This window comes from Chelonia mydas, chromosome 23 (assembly GCF_015237465.2).
Source record: "Chelonia mydas isolate rCheMyd1 chromosome 23, rCheMyd1.pri.v2, whole genome shotgun sequence".
NCBI classification, from domain to species: domain Eukaryota; kingdom Metazoa; phylum Chordata; order Testudines; family Cheloniidae; genus Chelonia; species Chelonia mydas.
In genome coordinates this window covers 9,678,860-9,698,361 of record NC_051263.2, presented here as the reverse complement: position 1 = coordinate 9,698,361, position 19,502 = coordinate 9,678,860, and the positions used below count along the sequence as shown (strand labels likewise).

Sequence of the window (19,502 nt, the reverse complement as noted above, 5' to 3'; positions counted from 1 at the left end):
TTTTGCCATTATTATTTCTATAAAAGGACGCCACAGAGACCCCAGCCAAGGTCAGGGCCCCTTTGCTCTGCATGCTGCACAGACACTAAGGCCTGGTCTGAATGGGGAAAATTGACCAGCAGAACCGCACTGGTCTACCTAACCCACTAGAGCTATCCCGGGATAGCTCCCCATGGGGACACTTTTATTCCAGTGTATGAGGGGCTTTGTCCAGTTTAGTTTATGTCACTTTGAAAATGGTGTAAACGAACCCTGACCAAGGCTCTCTGATTCCGGAATAAAAGTGTCCCCATGGAGAGTTATCCTGGAATAACTGCAGTGATTTAATGACGCCAGTGTAGTTCTTCTGGTCCATTTCCCTGAGAGACAGCCTCTGCCCGGAAGAGTTCCCAAACTAAGGGGGAGATATTCAGAAGCACCTGAGGGACTTAGGAGCACCAGGCAGTGGGCACAGCGCACAGTCACACACTTGTGCTCCTAAATCCCTTAGGGGCTTTGAAAATTCTCTCTTTAGACAAGGCAGAATGATTGTCCTCATTTCAAAGATGGGGAGCTGAGACCCAGAGACAGGAAGTGACAGGCCCAAGGACTCTGTAGCAGAGCTGGAACTTGAATCTCAATCTCCCAGAAGCTCCACCTTGGTGCCTTAACAACTAGCTCATCCTCCTCTTCTAAATTTACAGCCTCTCTGCAGGAGGGACTAGCTGTGCAGAAGAAAGGAGCTGCGCTGGGCTGTCCGGCTGGGGCAGTTCGTGGTAGGGTAAGAACTTGACCTGGCCCTGGCCTGGCTGGGAGTGAGCAGAGGTCTGCAGGCTGCAGGGCAGAGTGACTGCCAGCATCCCAACGGGGGAGAGGAGGAGGGACTGACGGAGGCTGCAGGAATTACCTGGGCAAAGACAGTTACTGCAGGGGCCTGTTGTGCAGCACTGACCAATGGTGTCTCCCCAACACCCCCTCAGAGCTGGGCACTGGTATCTCCCCAGGCCCCTCCCCGCCCCCACCTCCTGCTCACAGCTGGTCAATGGGGTTCTCCCATTCCCAGGCCTCTAGTTCCCACGGTGCTGCTGCTCCCCCGAGGAGTTTCCTCCTGAGGAGTCTCCTCCAGCCCCGCAGGCTCGGGCAGGCCTCCAGCATGAAGGTGATGAGGGGCGCAGACACCAGGAGGAGCAGGACCAGGGTGCAGAGAGTGGCCCAGATGGCAAGGGACATGGCTGGCCCTGCAACATGGAAAGGGTCATCATGAGAGCCATGTGCAAAGCAGCGTGTGGGACTGCAGTGCCCGCACTAGTCACAGAGCAGCTGCCCTGTAGCAGAGACCCCGCGTGAGCTCCCGGAGGCCTAGATCTAAGGGGGAATCATGCTGCAGGGGGCATGTTCCCCTGACGGGAGGTCTAAGTGATGGAGGCTGTTGGGAGGCCCCTCCCTTTGCCCAGCACAGCCCTGAGGGGTTGGAGGAGCAGGGAATGGCCCAGGTTTGCTCAGGCTGCACCGGGATTCTGTGCAAAGGCCTCACAAGAGCCAGCGACAGACGCAGCAGCCCAGACCCTATCGCCCCTCTCCAGCGTGGCTGGTAGTTCCTGTGGGGTGACCTTGCCTTGAAAGAGGGGCAGCACGAGGTCTTGGCACCAGCTGTGTCCTCAGACAAGGGTGGACGTGGGATGTAATCGATGTCGGGGGCATGGCGGTGGGTGTAACAGGCCAGGGGAGGCTAAGCTTTCCCAAGTAACCAGCCTGCCACCTTTGGATAGAGTTGCCAACTTTCTAATCGCACAAAACCAAACACCTTTGCCCCTTCCCTGAGGCCCGCCCCTACTCATTCCATCCCCCCTCCCCTCTGTCGCTCGCTCTCCCCCACCCTCACTCACTTTCACTGGGCTGGGGCACGGCGTTAAGGTGCAGGAGGGGTGAGGGCTCCGGCTGGGGGTGTGGGCTCTGGGGTGGGGCCGGGGATGAGGGGTTTGGGGTGCAGGAGTGCTCCGGACTGGGGCCAAGGGGTTTGGAGTGTGAGAACCGGCTCAGGGCTGGGGGTTGGCGTGCGGAAGGTGGTGCAGGGTGCAGGCTCTGGGAGGAGGCTTAGGGCAGTGGCCGGGAGTTGGGGTGCAGGCTTTGGGAGGGAGTTAGGGTGCAGGAGGGGGTTCCGAGCTGGGGCTGGGGGTTGGGGTGTGGGTGGGGGTTCGGGCTCCAGCTGGGCAGCGCTTACCTCGGGTAGCTCCTGGTTGGTGGTGCAGTGGGGCTAAGGAAGTTTCCGTATCTGTCCTGGCTCCGCACAGCTCTCGGAAGCAGCTGGCGTGTCCGCCTCCTAGGCACAGGGCTGGCCAGGGGTTGTGTCATGAAGCTGTGTGCACGGGTGACATTCCCCAGCCGCCCCTGTGCCTGGGGCAGCACCAGGCCCAGACCCTGCTCACGCCCAGTGCTGAGGGTTCAATGCTGAGGTCGTTGGCAGCACCAGCCCTGGGCAGAGTTTGGGAAGGGCCCAGCAGAGGCCACTAGTGGCTCCCACGGCTCTGTGTTGCTCTCCAGGTGGGTGCTAAGCGCTGTGGGGAACAGGGAGCAGCGACAGGGGCTCCTGGCTCTCACTGGGTCCCCCAGGTTCACTAGGCCCCTGTGTCCCGATATCTGGGACCTTCCCACAGCCCCCCCTGCCCCTCAGGCCCCCTCCCTGCCTGGCAGTGCCCACTGTGGGTCTGGGCTCTGGCCAGGGAGCTGACACTGACCCCCAGTGAGAGAGCCAGGCTGGGCAGGCAGGGCCCGGGCTGCCCCCAGAAGAGCCGTCTCTGCCCCCAACCTGCACAGAACAAGCCAATTGCCTCCGGGGAAGAGGCAGCAGCCACCCGCCCTCCAGGTCTCTGGCACAGCTGATCGTCCCGCACAGCAGCATCCTCTGCCACCCCCAGCTTCGCCCAGCTACCCTGCAGGCCCAGCCCCCCATACCCTCATCCTGTCAGCCAGCACGTCTGCCCCTAGGGGCAGCAGCCTGCCTGGTTCATGGGCACCTGGCTAAATACCAGCCTGACGCTTCCTGCCTCATCCTCTCCTGCCCTGCCCCATATCCGACCCAGCCACAGTGGCTCAGGCCCCGCTGCACAGCAGCCCCGAACAGGCTCCATGCCCACGTACAGCTCAGAGTGCTCCGGACTGCAGCTTTTCTGCCATCCCAGCTGAGCCTGTCCCAGTGCATGCTGGGAGAATGGGGGCAGCTCCGATCCCAGATGGGGGGCACAGGCACACAGAGTGGCACCAGCAGCACCTGCTGGGCAGAGAGCCTGGGCCTCCTGTCAGCCCTGAGAGCTGGCAGGGGGAATGGCCAGGCAGAGAGCCCTGTGCCAGCCTAGGCTGATGGCAGGGGCAATGCACCAAGCCTGAGTCATGCCCAACCTGGCACAAGGACTGCAGGGAAAGGGGCTGCCCCTCTGTCAGATGGGGCTTCTGGCCCCAGAGCCTGCTAGAGCCACCCCTCCAGGGCCATCCAGCCAGAGACGAGCTCCTGGGGGTGCTGCATGGCCTGGGGGTGACTCCCGCTGGGGCCAGTGGGTTTGCCACCGTAACCCAGTGGGGAGAGAGTGTCCAGGTCCGCGCTGTGCCGAGCGGCAGGGCACAGGAGCTGTTACAGCCCCACACGTAGAGCGCGGGCTCAGCTCACGCCGGCGCCCTGGTCAAGCCTTGGGGCAGGGTCCGTGGGGCTCACCAACAGCTGGTAACCATGGCTCTGACGTGAGCCAGGGACACATTCAGAGATAGCTGGGGAGCCAGCAGGGGCCCTGCTGGGAGATGCAGGAGTGAGAGCCTGGCCAGGGAGCTACAGAGAAACCAGAGTCAGACTATTATCTCGGCTGCAGCTGGTGTAGACGTACCCGGCCTAGCTAGTTCCCATAGCACAGAGTGCGCATCCAGACAGGCGAGCCTGGGGAGCACTTACCAGGGACCGGGAACCCGAGCTAGCTGGCTCAGTTATGTCTACATGAGCTGCAATCACTGCACACAACTGCAGAATAGACAGATCCAAAGCAGGCTGTCAGGAAGGGGACAGATCCTCAGGCGGAGGGGCAAAGACCACATGGGGGGCGATGGGGAGACCCTGAATGTGGGGAGAGGGGAGAATCTCAGCCTCCACATCACAACACCAGTGAGTGTCTGGCTAGTTTTGAAGCCAACCGCAGGATTTCAGGGCCTCCCTCCTGCCCTGTGAGTGCCGCGGGGCTGGCGACAAGGCGTATGCTGATAGGGGTGTGCCCTGGTGGGGACCAGCAGGTAGATCCCCTGGTGGGGAGGTGGGGGATTCCCACACAGCATGCAGCCCAGGGGATTTCCCAGCAGGGCAGAGCTTCTAAGCCAGACACCAGTTCCCAGATTGGGGGGAGGTTCCCCCTCTGGAGTAAGGTGCAGGGTCACTGTGAGGGATATCGGGGTCCCCTTTGCCTGGCCTGGCAGGGTCACCGATGATCATGAACCCATCTAAGTCTAGCAGTGTTTGGGGTTCCCTTGCAGCCCCAACTCCTGGAACCCTGGGATCTGGGCAGTCTCTGCTTTTGGTTAAACAAAGTCAGGTCCCAGCGCTGGGAGTTGGGAAGAGAAGCTGGAAACGGGGGCCCCAGGAGGCTCCGTTGCCGGGAGAGCAGAGGGATCCCATCCTGCTTCTCAGTGGCAACAGGCCTTGGGGCCCCCGCGCTCGGCATCCTGCTGAGATGGGTTGGCTTTTCTCTGGCCTGCCGGGGCACTCACCCTCCAGCCAGCAGGACCATGGTAAGGGACCATGTGGGGTGAAGTGGCCCATTAACACCCTTCAGTCATAGGAAAAAAAGGGAGGTTAGTGGGTTACAGATTGTTGTAAAAAGCCATAAATCCAGTGTCTTTATTAAGACCATGATTTTTAGTGTCCATGAATTGAAGCTCTCTGGCATTTTTTTTTAAAGTGTCGTGGAGGTTTCCTTGGAGGTTGAGGACTGAGAGGTCAGCTATAGAGTGATCGCTCGGTGAAAAGTGCATATGAGACCGTAGTGCTTGTCTGGTTTCACCAACCTAGTTGTTATTGGGGCATTTAGTGCACTGGGTGAGGTTACATCTCATGTTGTGCTCGGCATGTGTAGGACCCATGGCTCTTGAAAGGTGTGTTGTGTGGGGAGTGTTGATCATGGTAGCAGTGGAGATATGGCTGCAGGTTTTGCATCTGTTGTTTTGGCAAGGTCTGGTGCTGCTTTGAGTTGCTAGGTCCTGGTCTGTGGGGAGCTTGCTTCTGATGATGAGGTTGGAGGGTTGTTCGAAGGCCAGAAAACATTGCTTTCAGGATGGGGTCCCTGTTGAGGATGGGGTGTCATTGTTTGATTTTACCCCATATGGGAGCCCACATGGGGTGACAGCTGACAACTAGGGGTATGTGGTCGGAGGAGGCTTTCTTTCCGTATTGAACCAGGTTCTCTTAGGATATTTTGGTGGGTTGTTCCATGGGGTGAGTTGGGTGTCGTCAGACGTCACCAGTGTGGTGCTCTGCTCTGTTCAATGTTGATAACAGTCAGCTGCGTGCGTGTGTTCCCCCTGTGTGCTGCTCTGTGCAGATCGCTGACACAGCAGGCCCCGAGAGAACCCCCAATGACCACAGACTCCGATAAGGTACGAAGGCACCTGGCCAGGTTTATTGCCAAACGAAACACAGTGTCTAGCTCCCCGGATCAGATGTCTATGGTTCTGCTAGTACATATTTGCTCCCTGACAATGGACCCAGCTCAGTCAGTGGTGGGACCCTCCACTGGCCCCTAGGCTGGACAAAGAAACCTCCTCAGGGGTGCATTCTTATACACAGGTACAAACAAGTGACACATCACTCCTGACATATTGAGGTACAACCCCTCTGCGTGTTGGGGTGCTGCCTCTCTCCTGGTACATGTTGGTTCGAAAAAACAAGCCTATCCATCATATTATCCTTTTGACCCAGTCTTTTCATAGAATCATAGAATATCAGGGTTGGAAGGGACCTCAGGAGGTCATCTAGTCCAACCCTCTGCTCAAAGCAGGACCGATCCCTGACTAAATCATCCCAGCCAGGGCTTTGTCAAGCCTGACCTTAAAAACTTCTAGGGAAGGAGATTCCACCACCTCCCTAGGTAACGCATTCCAGTGTTTCACCACCCTCCTAGTAAAAAAGTTTTTCCTAATATCCAACCTAAATCTCCCCCACTGCAACTTGAGACCATTACTCCTTGTTCTGTCATCTGCTACCACTGAGAACAGTCTAGAGCCATCCTCTTTGGAACCCCCTTTCAGGTAGTTGAAAGCAGCTATCAGATCCCCCCTCATTCTTCTCTTCCGTAGACTAAACATCCCCAGTTCCCTCAGTTCCCAGTTTTAGGATGGGTCAGCCTGTTCCTCATTATCTCTGTGGAATGTGTTCGTACCAGACTGTTCTGGTGCCATCCTGGCCCATGTTTAGCCTATTAGTTCTTGATCCCCTTTAGATATGTGTATATGTCCAATTAGCAGCCTTCTCCTTGCCAGCTTTTGTGAGCAGAGCCTGCCTGCTGCTCACAGCTTAACTTTGCTTTATGTTAGCAAAGTCTTGACCATTACTTTAGTTCAGGCCTTAGGCCTCATACCGGGTCTCTGATACCAAAGGTTTACGTTTCAGGGCCTCATCTTACTACATTGGGTACTATGGACACTGGATCCCTGAGGCTGGCAAAGGGAGTGGGGGTATCTGGGTGCCACCACCATGCAAACCTGAGGCTGGCGAGGGTGGTGGTGGGTGGAGTCAGCCCATTGCTGTTGCCACTTGATCCCTGACGGAGGGGTGCAGGCCTGGTGTCACCACCGCTGGATCACTCAGGCCAGCGGGGGGAGGGGGGGAGCAGCCAGATGAAGCCACCAATGGATCCATGGTGCTGGCTGGTGGGTGGCCAGGTGCTGCCCCTGCCTCCACTGGATCCCTGAGGCCAGCAAGGGGGCAGGGGAGAGCTGGCTACTGCCCCCACAGGATGTCTGAATTTGTTCAGAGGGGGCAGAGGTGGGTTGTGGCTGGGTGTTGCTGCCACTATGTGTATGTGTGTGTGTGTGTGTGTGAATCCCTGGCACTACATCTGTGTGTGTGTGTGTGTGTGAATCCCTGAGAGGAAGGGTGCTCAGATTCTGCTGCCATTAGAGCTCTGAGGCTGGCTGGGGGCGGGGGGCAGCTGGGGGTCACCATGATGGGATCCCTTAATATGTCAGGGAGGGTAGGAGTCATCTGGTTGCCTCTACCACTTGGATCCCTGAGGCCATGTGGGTGAGCCATATTCAGGTGACTCCCACTCCCAAAGGGCCAGTCACTCACCATAGGTCAATTGCACCTTAGATCTCACACCAAAGACAACACTTGTAGCCAATCCTGTAATAAACTATGTAGAGATTGATTAATAGGAAAAGGAAACAAGTGGGTGATTTACAAGGTTAAAGCAGGTAAACACATACCCACACAAACGAGTTCCACTCTTAAATTTCAAAACGTAATAGAAGCTTCTATGACAAGCAAGGTCTATGTGGCCTTCAGGGCTAACCCAGACAAGCACTGGGGGCCTCTTGCTTATGCCTAGAAAACCTTGCCCCCCACAGCGCAAGCAGCATAAAGATACAGTCCCTTCTTGTTAGGGGGTTTTATTCCCTTCCCCCTTCAGCTTGGAGCTGCAAACTCAGCAAACTCAAATTCACTTTCAAGACTCATCTTCATGGGGATGGGAAGAGTAACAATAAAGTATTTTGTCCTCTTTAGTGTTACACTCTAGTCCAGTAGTTTTCAAACTGCTGGTCGTGACCCAGTATTGGGTCGCGGAATGTAAGGCACTGGGTCACGGCGGCTCTGGTCAGCACTGCCGACTGGGCCATTAAAAGTCCCATCAGTGGTGCTGCCTGGCTAAGGCAGACTAGTCCCTACCTGTTCTGACACCATGCTGCACCCTGGAAGTGGCCAACAGCAGGTCCAGCTCCCAGGCGGGGGAGCCACAGGGCTCTGTGCGCTGCGTCCACCCCGAGCACTGGCTCCACACTCCCATTGGCTGGTTCCTGGCCAATGGGAGCTGGAGGGGTCAGTGCCTGTGGGCAAGAGCCATGTGGAGCTGCTTGCGTACCTCTGCCTAGGAGATGGACCTGCTGCTGGCCGCTTCCGGGGCGCAGCGCAGTCCGCGGTGCCAGGCCAGGCAGGAAGCCTGCCTTAGCACCCCCGCTGTGCTGCTGACTGGGAGCCACCCGAGGTAAACCCATGCCCCAACCCCACACCCCAATCCCCTGCCCCAGCCCTGAGCCCCCCTCCCAAAACTGGAGCCCCTCATTCCCAGCCCCACGTCTTAGTGCTCGCCCCCATACCCCAATGCTCTGCCCCAGCCCTGAGCCGCTCCCAAACCCCTCATCCCCAGCTCCACTGGGTCACGTGCATCAACAATTTTCTTCAACTGGTCACCAGAAAAAAAGTTTGAAAACCACTGCTCTAGTCTGTCTGGTGTGGACAGGCCTTCCTTGTCCTAAAGGACACAACACCTTCTGCTGGAGACCAGAACTTCATACTAGTTAATGTGTCTTCCTTTCTGGTGACACAGTCATGGAGGCTTATAACAAATGCTTAACTATGACCTTCCAAGATGGGATAGATACAGATGCTATACGTGAGATTAATGCAGGCAGTAATTTACAAGCATTCCATAAAGACTAAACATATTCTTATAATTCTAATACATCTTCTACCAATCCCAACACACAGCTGAGCCAGACTGGTTCCAACCACATGTGTGTCAATGTTCGTTTGAGACATGGGGACCTTGGCATGAACTGGCACCTGCTCTGCCAGCATCCCAGGGGGTGTCTGGACCCTAGGTCAAGGTGCCTGTAGCACGGATGTACCTGAGATGGGGTGCCAAGGAGGGGCACAAAGAGGTTGGGGTGCAGGATCAGTTACCTGCAGATGGGGAATGATCTGGAGGAGTGGCCAGGCGGTGCCCACAACTCCCTGATCCTTACCAGGAGACAGAGCCAGAGAGCACCACCAGGACCTGGCCCAGGCTCAAAGACTACCACGCTTGGGGCTAGCAAGCCACCACCTCTGGCTTGGGGGGATAAGCTCCCTGAGGCAGGGCTGAATGGAGATGGGTCCAAGACTCTGTCCCAAGTTGCGGAAACTAAGGTCCAGCCAAGTGGTGCTGTGACTCCAAACCCCACCAGCAAGGAGGGATGGGTCCCCCTCCCTGCCCCAGCAGCTGAATTTCATACTGAACTGCCAAGGGATTCCCTGCTTAGAAAAGCTGAGAGCCCCGCCGGCCACAGCCCTGCAAACCCTCTTCAGGAGGATGGCAGGGAAAGATTCCTGTGGAGAAGGGATTCTTGTGCTGGGCGAGGGTCCCCTGCGGAAAATTAAGTCTTGGGGGATCAGGAGGCAGCTGGTGCTTCCGCAGGGGTGCTGCCGCAGGCTATTGTACCTGGCCCATGACGTCTCCCTCGGGCCAGCAGGGGATCCAGTGCACCAAGCACAAGTTGCTGCAGAACTTTTACCAGCCCAGAGTCTCAGAAGCAGTCCAGCAGCACTGCAAGTCCTGTGAGCCCTGCCAGAGGGCGGGGAAAGCCCGGGGTAAGTGTAGAGCAGCCCAGAGACCACAGCCCATCACAAAGACACCCTGTCAGCAGGTGGCCATGGCCAGGGTGGGTTCTTTAAACCAAGAGACTCCCAAGTCACAGCCCTGGGGTTACGAGACAACTCCAGAGGGGGCCTGCAAATATGCAGGAGCACCCTGCATCCCTGCCTCACCAGCCCCTGGGGCACCAGAGCCCCAGAGACATGGCTGGGTTAAGACCAACCTCTCAGGGTATGATGAAGTAGGAAGCTTTTGTTATATTTGTGTGCCCCTAAATTTTGCATGATTGTCCAGTGTGGGAAGGGGGACTGTTTGCCCCCTGGGCAGGCTAGGAGACACAGGTATGAATGTCGTCCAGCTGTCTGAGCTACAACAGGTCACGGGAAAAGGACTGGCTGAGGCCAACCCCAGATAAGTGGAAAATCCAGAAGATAACAGAAAACCCAGTCCCCAGGACATAGACACCTAGCACCCAATGGCCCAGAGGGGGATGGTTTCCACCCCACCCTCCCCAGCCCCTGCAGGGAAGCTGGGCACAGGCCCCGGCTTGAGAACAGGACTGGAGAGGTGGGAGGTGGGAGGTAAGAACTGGCTACTGGAAGGAGTTGGGGCTCTCACCTGGGAACTGACTAAGCAGGTCAGATCGAGGGACCCAGAACCTGAACATGAGGTTCACTACAGCTTGGCTTGGCTCTGTGCTGGTCGGAACGAACTATGCTTTAACCTCCAGCTCTCTCTGCTGAGCTAAGGATGGCCGGTGCTGTGTGCCGCTGACTAAAAACCCAACTGCTTGGAAAGCACGAGTGTCATTGCAAATACTGGCTGAGATGCACTGGTCCCTGCAGAGTGGACAAGTCCTTCCCAGGAGTCTGTCTCAGCTGGATGCACTGGGCAGAGCTCATGGGGGTGAAGCAGGAGGGCTGGAGCCCAGAGGTTCAGTCTTAGGAGGTGATGAGGCCGCGTGGTGCAGGAAGTGATACCCCATGGGGGTCTGGCACACTGAAATGGTTCTCCCTAGAGACTGTTCCAAAGCAGGAGGCACGGCACCAATCCTCTGGACTTGTGACAGAGGAGAAAAACCTACACTGATTCCCCTAGTGCTCAAGGGATCGCTTTGTACCCCAGCTTAGGGCTCCAGACATCCCAAGACAGCTGACACATGGAGAAATGTGGGTGCATTGCCCTCCTCCCTCCCCGGCTGATGAAGGGGAGGAGAGGGCAGCAGCACCCCAGCCCAGTTTCAAACCCAAAGGTTTTGGGGTGGCAGAAGGGCACAGGCCATGTGAAAACGCCCCATGTGTCAGCCGACAGACCAGACCTAAGGGAGGATGTGAAAAATCCACACCCCTGTGTGGTGTAGTTAAGCTGAACTAAATCCCCATGTAGACAGCGCTGGGTCGAGGGAAGAATTCTTCCATCCACACAGCTACTGCACCTCGAGGAGGTGGCTTCCCTCTGCTGCTTTGGTTCCCGGGAGAGCCCTGTGGTTCAGCGGATACCGATTTCTGTCTGCGGATATCCGCATCCACAGATAGAAATGTGTATCCGTGCAGGGCTCTACTGATGGAGGAGGTCAGACCAAGTGACACAGGGACAGAGCTTTGAACCTTCACAAATAAATCTGCCTGTAAGAAGAAAAGGAGTACTTGTGGTACCTTAGAGACTAACCAATTTATTTGAGCATAAGCTTTCGTGAGCTACAGCTGAGCTGTAGCTCACGAAAGCTTATGCTCAAATAAATTGGTTAGTCTCTAAGGTACCACAAGTACTCCTTTTCTTTTTGCGAATACAGACTAACACGGCTGTTACTCTGAAACCTGCCTGTGTGACAGCGCTGGCTGAGTGTCCCTGCGCATGCTGGCGGAGGGGTGTGTTGCTCCCTACGATTGTACAAGTCTCCCTCAGGGGTCTGTCTCAGTGGGACTCCCTGAACGGAGCTCACGGGGTGGTGCAGGGGGGCTGACGGCTCAGAGATCCAGCCTAAGGAGGCTCTGAGGCCGTGTGGCTTACTCTGGAGAAAGAGTGAGAGCCCTAGGGGGTCTGGCACACTGACAGGCTCCTCCCAGGGACTGTTACAAAGCTGGGGCCATGGCCCCGATCCTGTGGATCTGTGTCAAAGGTTTATAAAGCAGAGTCAGGAGAATCCCCCAACCCTGCAGGAAGCTGCTCCAGGCATTAGTTCGCCTCATTTCAAAATCTGCACCTTATTCCCAGCCTGCATCAGCCTGGCTTCAGCAGTGGGTCTGGTTCTGCCTTTGCCCCGGGGGAGCACAGAGCCCCCTGCTCTCCAAAATCTCCTCCCTGGGCAGGTACCCAGAGGCTGGGATCACAGGACCCTCCTCTGGGTGGAGATACTTAATCCACTGAGCTCCTTCAGCCTCTCCCTGCCCGGCAGGTTCCCAGCCCCCAAATCCTTCTTGTAGCTCTTCTCCGCCCCCTCCCCGCTAGTCCCTGTCCTGTTTGCAGTGAGCTGAGCCCAGGGCCCAGTAACGATCCCACTTACCCTCCCTGACCATGCTGGGTACCCCTTGCTGCTCCAGCCCGTAGCCACAGCCCTGCGCTGGGAGCCCCTGGCCAATGGGCCGCCTTGAGCTCAGAGTGCCCCCCATGGCTGGGCTCATCACCCGTGACTTACTGCACATACAGGCAGGCTCCTTTGCCCACCCAGCAAGGGTTGGCCCTGTCGGAGGGGAACAGGCTCCTTGAGCCCAGCCCTTGGCAAGGGCAGCTCTGGCAGGGAGCCCCGGGCTGCCCCTTTGTCTCGGGATCCTCAGCAGGAACTGATCGGGATGGGGGCCGAGGAGACAGAGGGGTGGCAGGAGATGGAAGCTATGGCAGGGGGTGCTGGCTTCCCTCCCCCTCCGCTCCTGCCAGTGCCTCCTCCCTTTCCCTCTGCTCCTTCCTCCCCTTCCCCCACCTCTTTTCCCAATTTGGACTGGGGCCTGCCCCCCACAGCCTGAGCAGAGCTCTCGGTGGGGGGGGCTGTGCTGCAGGCAGCACCTGGGCTGCTTCGGGGGTGTTCCTGACTGTGCTGCTCTCCAGCCAGGCTCTGGCTGTGCCCCTGGCCCCCCAGTCCCCCGGCACCGTCCAGCTCCCGGAGGCTGCTCGCCAGCCAGACCAGGGGCAGGTACTTGTGCACCTCGATGGCTGGGCTGCGGCGGTTGGGGTCGAGGGTCAGCAGCCGCCGGAACATCTCCTGGGCGGCGGTGCTGAAAGCCCTCCAGGGCGCCGGCGCCTCCCCCGGCACCGTGCTGTTCTGCCAGGCGCCGAACTCCTCAAACTGGGGGTCGGGGCTGACAGCCACGTCCCAGGGGAAGCAGCCGGTGCCGAGGCAGAAGAGCAGCACCCCGAAGGCCCACACATCCAGGCTGGAGTCCAGCTCCAGCGTCTCGGAGGCCTCGAGCAGGCAGAGCTCGGGCGGCGCATAGGGCAGAGTGCCCGACATGGCACAGACGGGCGTGCCCTCCAGCCGCGTCAGCCCGAAGTCGCCCAGCTTCACCCGCCGGCACTCGCAGTCGAAGAGCAGCACGTTGTCCAGCTTGATGTCCCGGTGCACCAGGGCTTTGCCGTGCATGAAGTCCAGGGCCTCAGCCAGTTGGGCTGCACAGCGCTTCACCTGGGCCTCTGGGAGACCCTCCTGTGGGGGCACGGGGTTACACAAGGGCAGCCCTGGCCTCCCACCAACAGCGCCCCCTTTGGGGACCTCCCCACACAGTGCCCCACCAGGGATCTCCCACACATAGCGCAAGGCGCTCCCTCTGGGGACCTTCCCTGTACAGCGCCCCAGCACGCCCTGTGGGGACCTCCCCACACAGTGCCCCACCAGGGACCTCCCCCACACAGTGCACAGTGCCCCATCAGGGACCTCTCCCACACAGCACCCCCTCTGGGGACCTCCCCGCACAGCGCCACAGCACCCCCTCTGGGGACCTCCCCGCACAGCGCCACAGCACCCCCTCTGGGGACCTCCCCACACAGTGCCCCACCAGGGACCTCCCCCACACAGCGCCACAGCGCCCCCTCCAGAGCTCCTCCGCACAGCACCACAGCACCCCCTCTGGGGACCTCCCCTGCACCCCCTCTCGGGACCTCCCCACAGAGCACCCCCACTGGAGACCTCCCCGTCACAGTGCAGCTCCCCCCCACAGCACCCTATGCTCCCTCTGGCCCCACCCCCTCAGCACCCCACAGTGCCCTGTACTGTAACTCCCCACAGCACACCAGTGTCCCCTCCAACATCTCCCATGCTGCACCCCAGGTCCCAAGGCCACCTGTTGAGGGCCCATCCCGCATCCCTTGCTCCCCTGCCCCGAGACTCCAGCCCACCAGCCCCTACTCCCCCAGAAGCCTGAGACCCTGTACCCCAGCAACCCCTTCCCAGCCCTCTCCACTGAGCCCCCAGCCACGCACTCCCGAGACCCCCAGCACCGATCCCCCATCCTCCACTCCCCAGCTCCCTGTTTCACAGGCCCCCCTGAGACCCAGTGCCCCATGCCCCTGCTCCCCATCCCATCCCCTACTCAACAGCCCCGCTGACATCTGATGTCCCGTCCCCTGATCGCCACTCCCCAGAAGACCCCTGCCCCCCTGCCTCACACCAGCATACCCCGTCATGCACGATGGCACACAGGTCCCCAGCGGGCGCAAGTTCCTGGGCAAAGGCAAAGTGGGTGGGGCTCTCGAAGACGATGGGCAGAGTGCGCAGGAATCCGGCGTGGGCAGACAGGCAGAGCGCAATGCAGTACTCCCGCAGGAACGCCCGCCGCTCCGTCCTCTCCTTCGGCATCAGCTTCAACGCCAGGGCCGTGCCTGGGTACAAAGGGGGGGTCAGTGTGTCCCAGCAGGGGTTGGGGCCTGGGTACAAAGGGGGAGGGGGTCAATGTGTTCCAGCAGGGGCAGGGCCTGGGTACAAAGAGAGTGTGGATGTGTCCCAACAGGGGGCGGAGCCTGGGTACAAAGTGGGGGTCAGTGTGTTTCATCAGGGGCAGTGCCTGGGCACAAAGGGGGGGTCGGTGTGCCCCAGCAGGGGGCAGTGCTTGGGCACAACCAGAGGGGGTGGAGGGGCCCTGTGGGCGGGCTCAGAGAGTACCATTGTGTCAGTAGGTTCTGGGTGTAGAGGGTCCCTTCTGTGGCTGCCCCCTCACCTCACTGACTGCTCCCCTGGGCCCCTGTGAGTTGGCAGTGGGTCCCCGAGCCGCTGGCCTGGCAGTTGCAATGGATCACCTGCTGGGTGGCATGGGGCCGTCAGTGCCTGTGCCGGGAGCAGCGAGCAAAAGGGAGCTGGCTACTTTGACGTAAGTGGTGTCAGAGAGCAGCTGGGTGAGTCCCTGAGTTCCTGCCCCACTCCCTTCAGCACAGTGCCACCTAGCACCCCCTGGGGCACTGGGGCCAGCACTGACTGCTGGGGAGAGCGCCCCCTTCTGAGTCCCCACCCCACCCCCTGCAGCACAGCGCCTCGCAGTGCCCCACTGGGGCCAGCACTGACTGCTGAGGAGAGCGCCCCCTACTGAGCCCTCACCCCACCCCCTGCAGCACAGCGCCTCGCAATGCCCCAGTGGGGCCAGCACTGACTGCTGGGGAGAGCACCCCCTACTGAGCCCCCACCCCACCCCCTGCAGCACAGCGCCTCGCAGTGCCCCACTGGGGCCAGCACTGACTGCTGAGGAGAGCGCCCCCTACTGAGCCCTCACCCCACCCCCTGCAGCACAGCGCCTCGCAGTGCCCCACTGGGGCCAGCACTGACTGCTGGGGAGAGCGCCCCCTACTGAGCCCCCACCCCACCCCCTGCAGCACAGCGCCTCGCAGTGCCCCACTGGGGCCAGCACTGACTGCTGGGGAGAGCGCCCCCTACTGAGCCCTCACCCCACCCCCTGCAGCACAGCGCCTCGCAATGCCCCACTGGGGCCAGCACTGACTGCTGGGGAGAGCGCCCCCTACTGAGCCCCCGCCCCACCCCCTGCAGCACAGCGCCTCGCAATGCCCCACTGGGGCCAGCACTGACTGCTGGGGAGAGCGCTCCCCACTGAGCCCCCGCCCCACCCCCTGCAGCACAGCGCCTCGCAGTGCCCCACTGGAGCCAGCACTGACTGCTGGGGAGAGCGCCCCCTACTGAGCCCCCGCCCCACCCCCTGCAGCACAGCGCCTCGCATTGCCCCACTGGGGCCAGCACTGACTGCTGGGGAGAGCGCCCCCTACTGAGCCCCCGCCCCACCCCCTGCAGCACAGCGCCTCGCAGTGCCCCACTGGGGCCAGCACTGACTGCTGGGGAGAGCGCCCCCTACTGAGCCCCCGCCCCACCCCCTGAAGCACAGCGCCTCGCAATGCCCCACTGGGGCCAGCACTGACTGCTGGGGAGAGCGCCCCCTACTGAGCCCCCGCCCCACCCCCTGCAGCACAGCGCCTCGCAGTGCCCCACTGGGGCCAGCACTGACTGCTGGGGAGAGCGCCCCCTACTGAGCCCCCGCCCCACCCCCTGCAGCACAGCACCTCGCAGTGCCCCACTGGGGCCAGCACTGACTGCTGGGGAGAGCGCCCCCTTCTGAGTCCCCACCCCACCCCCTGCAGCACAGCGCCTCGCAGTGCCCCCCTGGGGCCAGCACTGACTGCTGAGGAGAGCGCCCCCTACTGAGCCCCCACCCCACCCCCTGCAGCACAGCGCCTCGCAGTGCCCCACTGGGGCCAGCACTGACTGCTGGGGAGAGCGCCCCCTACTGAGTCCCCACCCCACCCCCTGCAGCACAGCGCCTCGCAGTGCCCCACTGGGGCCAGCACTGACTGCTGAGGAGAGCGCCCCCTACTGAGCCCTCACCCCACCCCCTGCAGCACAGCGCCTCGCAGTGCCCCACTGGGGCCAGCACTGACTGCTGGGGAGACAGAGCCCTCTACCGAGTCCCCACCCGGCTCCCTGCAGGGGCCCAACGCAGGCTGCGGCTACTCAGGCCTGGCCCACCCAGGAGCAGCTGGCGCTGCCCTCACCTTGCTCCCGGTGCTCTGCCAGCAGCACGTTGCCGTAGGTGCCCCTGCCCAGCTCCTTGATGATGGTGTATTGCTCCTGCAGCTCCAGCTGGGGCAGGCGGCGCGAGGTCACCTCCATCAGCCGCTCCAGGAACTCCGCGTTGTCCTCCACCTCAGGGAGCTCCATGCCACTCGCTGCCGCACCTGAGTGGAGAAGGCAGCGCCCATCAAAGGAAAGCTATCCCCCCATGGGACACCCACTGCACCCGCCTCCTGATGCCTAGAGCCAAGGGCGAGCAGTGGGGGCTACTGGGTTAGAGTGGGGAGGAAGGGCTGGGACACCTGGGTTCAGTCACAGCTCCAGGAGGGAATGGGGTTTGGTGGTAAGGGGAGTGTGGGAGCCAGGACTCCTGGGTTCTATTTCTGGCTCTGTCCCAGCTGAGCTGAGTGAATTCCCTTCAGCTCTCAATTTGCCTGCTCTGGGAAGTGCTCAGATATTTGCAGGCCTGAGCTGAGAGGTGTGAGATAAACCCAGTGACAGGTCAGCTCCTTCTCACTGCTATTGAGGCGCTGCCCCTCCAGAGCAGGACTCGGCTTCTGGCTGTCCCCACAGGGCCTCCTGCCATTGATTAGCACTACAGCTAGCTGGGAGGGCAGTCCGGGCCAGGCTGTGTGGTGTGGGCCTGCCCCACTTGCTGCCACCCCTTGCTGCTGGGGGATGCGTATCTGCACATGGAGTGCTGCTGGCTCAGACATATGGGTCCAGAATCCCACCCACCTAGCTCAAGCACAGTGGGGGGGGGGGCTGAGAGGGGCAGGGCTGGCTGGTTCTAGCTGGGGGGGCACTGAGAGGGGCAGGGCTGGGTTGTTCTAGCCAGGGGGGGCACTGAGAGGGGCAGGGCTGGCTGGTTCTAGCATGGGGGGCACTGAGAAGGGCAGGGCTGGCTGGTTCTAGCATGGGGGGCACTGAGAGGGGCAGGGCTGGGTTGTTCTAGCCGGGGGGGGCACTGAGAGGGGCAGGGCTGGGTTGTTCTAGCTGGGGGGGCACTGAGAGGAGCAGGGCTGGCTGGTTCTAGCATGGGGGGCACTGAGAGGGGCAGGGCTGGGTTGTTCTAGCCGGGGGGGGGCACTGAGAGGGGCAGGGCTGGGTTGTTCTAGCCGGGGGGGGGGCACTGAGAGGGGCAGGGCTGGGTTGTTCTAGCCGGGGGGGCACTGAGAGGGGCAGGGCTGGCTGGTTCTAGCTGGGGGGGCACTGAGAGGGGCAGGGCTGGGTTGTTCTAGCCAGGGGGGGCACTGAGAAGGGCAGGGCTGGCTGGTTCTAGCATGGGGGGCACTGAGAGGGGCAGAGCTGGGTTGTTCTAGCCGGGGGGGGGCACTGAGAGGGGCAGGGCTGGCTGGTTCTAGCATGGGGGGCACTGAGAGGGGCAGGGCTGGGTTGTTCTAGCCGGGGGGGGGGGCACTGAGAGGGGCAGGGCTGGGTTGTTCTAGCCGGGGGGGGCACTGAGAGGGGCAGGGCTGGCTGGTTCTAGCTGGGGGGGCACTGAGAGGGGCAGGGCTGGGTTGTTCTAGCCGGGGGGGGGCACTGAGAGGAGCAGGGCTGGCTGGTTCTAGCCGGGGGGGGCACTGAGAGGGGCAGGGCTGGCTGGTTCTAGCCGGGGGGGGCACTGAGAGGAGCAGGGCTGGCTGGTTCTAGCTGGGGGGGGCACTGAGAGGGGCAGGGCTGGGTTGTTCTAGCATGGGGGGCACTGAGAGGGGCAGGGCTGGGTTGTTCTAGCTGGGGGGGCACTGAGAGGGGCAGGGCTGGCTGGTTCTAGCATGGGGGGCACTGAGAGGGGCAGGGCTGGGTTGTTCTAGCCGGGGGGGGGCACTGAGAGGGGCAGGGCTGGGTTGTTCTAGCCGGGGGGGGGCATTGAGAGGGGCAGGGCTGGGTTGTTCTAGCATGGGGGGCACTGAGAGGGGCAGGGCTGGGTTGTTCTAGCCGGGGGGGCACTGAGAGGGGCAGGGCTGGGTTGTTCTAGCCGGGGGGGGGCATTGAGAGGGGCAGGGCTGGGTTGTTCTAGCATGGGGGGCACTGAGAGGGGCAGGGCTGGGTTGTTCTAGCCGGGGGGGCACTGAGAGGGGCAGGGCTGGGTTGTTCTAGCATGGGGGGCACTGAGAGGGGCAGGGCTGGGTTGTTCTAGCCGGGGGGGAGCACTGAGAGGGGCAGGGCTGGGTTGTTCTAGCCGGGGGGGCACTGAGAGGGGCAGGGCTGGGTTGTTCTAGCCGGGGGGGGGCACTGAGAGGGGCAGGGCTGGGTTGTTCTAGCATGGGGGGCACTGAGAGGGGCAGGGCTGGGTTGTTCTAGCCGGGGGGGGCACTGAGAGGGGCAGGGCTGGCTGGTTCTAGCCGGGGGGGCACTGAGAGGGGCAGGGCTGGCTGGTTCTAGCCGGGGGGGCACTGAGAGGGGCAGGGCTGGCTGGTTCTAGCCGGGGGGGCACTGAGAGGGGCAGGGCTGGCTGGTTCTAGCATGGGGGGCACTGAGAGGGGCAGGGCTGGCTGGTTCTAGCATGGGGGGCACTGAGAGGGGCAGGGCTGGGTTGTTCTAGCCGGGGGGGGCACTGAGAGGGGCAGGGCTGGCTGGTTCTAGCTGGGGGGGCACTGAGAGGGGCAGGGCTGGGTTGTTCTAGCTGGGGGGGCACTGAGAGGGGCAGGGCTGGGTTGTTCTAGCTGGGGGGGGCACTGAGAGGGGCAGGGCTGGGTTGTTCTAGCTGGGGGGGGCACTGAGAGGGGCAGGGCTGGCTGGTTCTAGTATGGGAGGCACTGAGAGGGGCAGGGCTGTCTGGTTCCAGCATGGGGGGGGCACTGAGAGGGGCAGGGCTGGGTTGTTCTAGCTGGGGGGGCACTGAGAGGGGCAGGGCTGGCTGGTTCTAGCTGGGGGGGCACTGAGAGGGGCAGGACTGGCTGGTTCTAGCTGGGGGGGCACTGAGAGGG

The 19,502-nt window shown here is 61.2% G+C and overlaps 1 protein-coding gene across 1 annotated transcript; it reads right to left on the bottom strand.

The window, feature by feature from the left end:
• Positions 1–1,008: 1,008 nt before the first annotated feature.
• On the bottom strand, positions 1,009–16,719 carry SBK3 (SH3 domain binding kinase family member 3). Its single transcript, XM_037884300.1, has 4 exons — positions 16,554–16,719; positions 14,185–14,387; positions 12,663–13,215; positions 1,009–1,217 (listed from the first exon to the last, which is right to left on the bottom strand). Exons 1-4 carry the CDS (start codon positions 16,717–16,719, stop codon positions 1,009–1,011), a joined length of 1,131 nt encoding a protein of 376 aa, XP_037740228.1.
• Between the last annotated feature and the right edge of the window lie 2,783 nt (positions 16,720–19,502).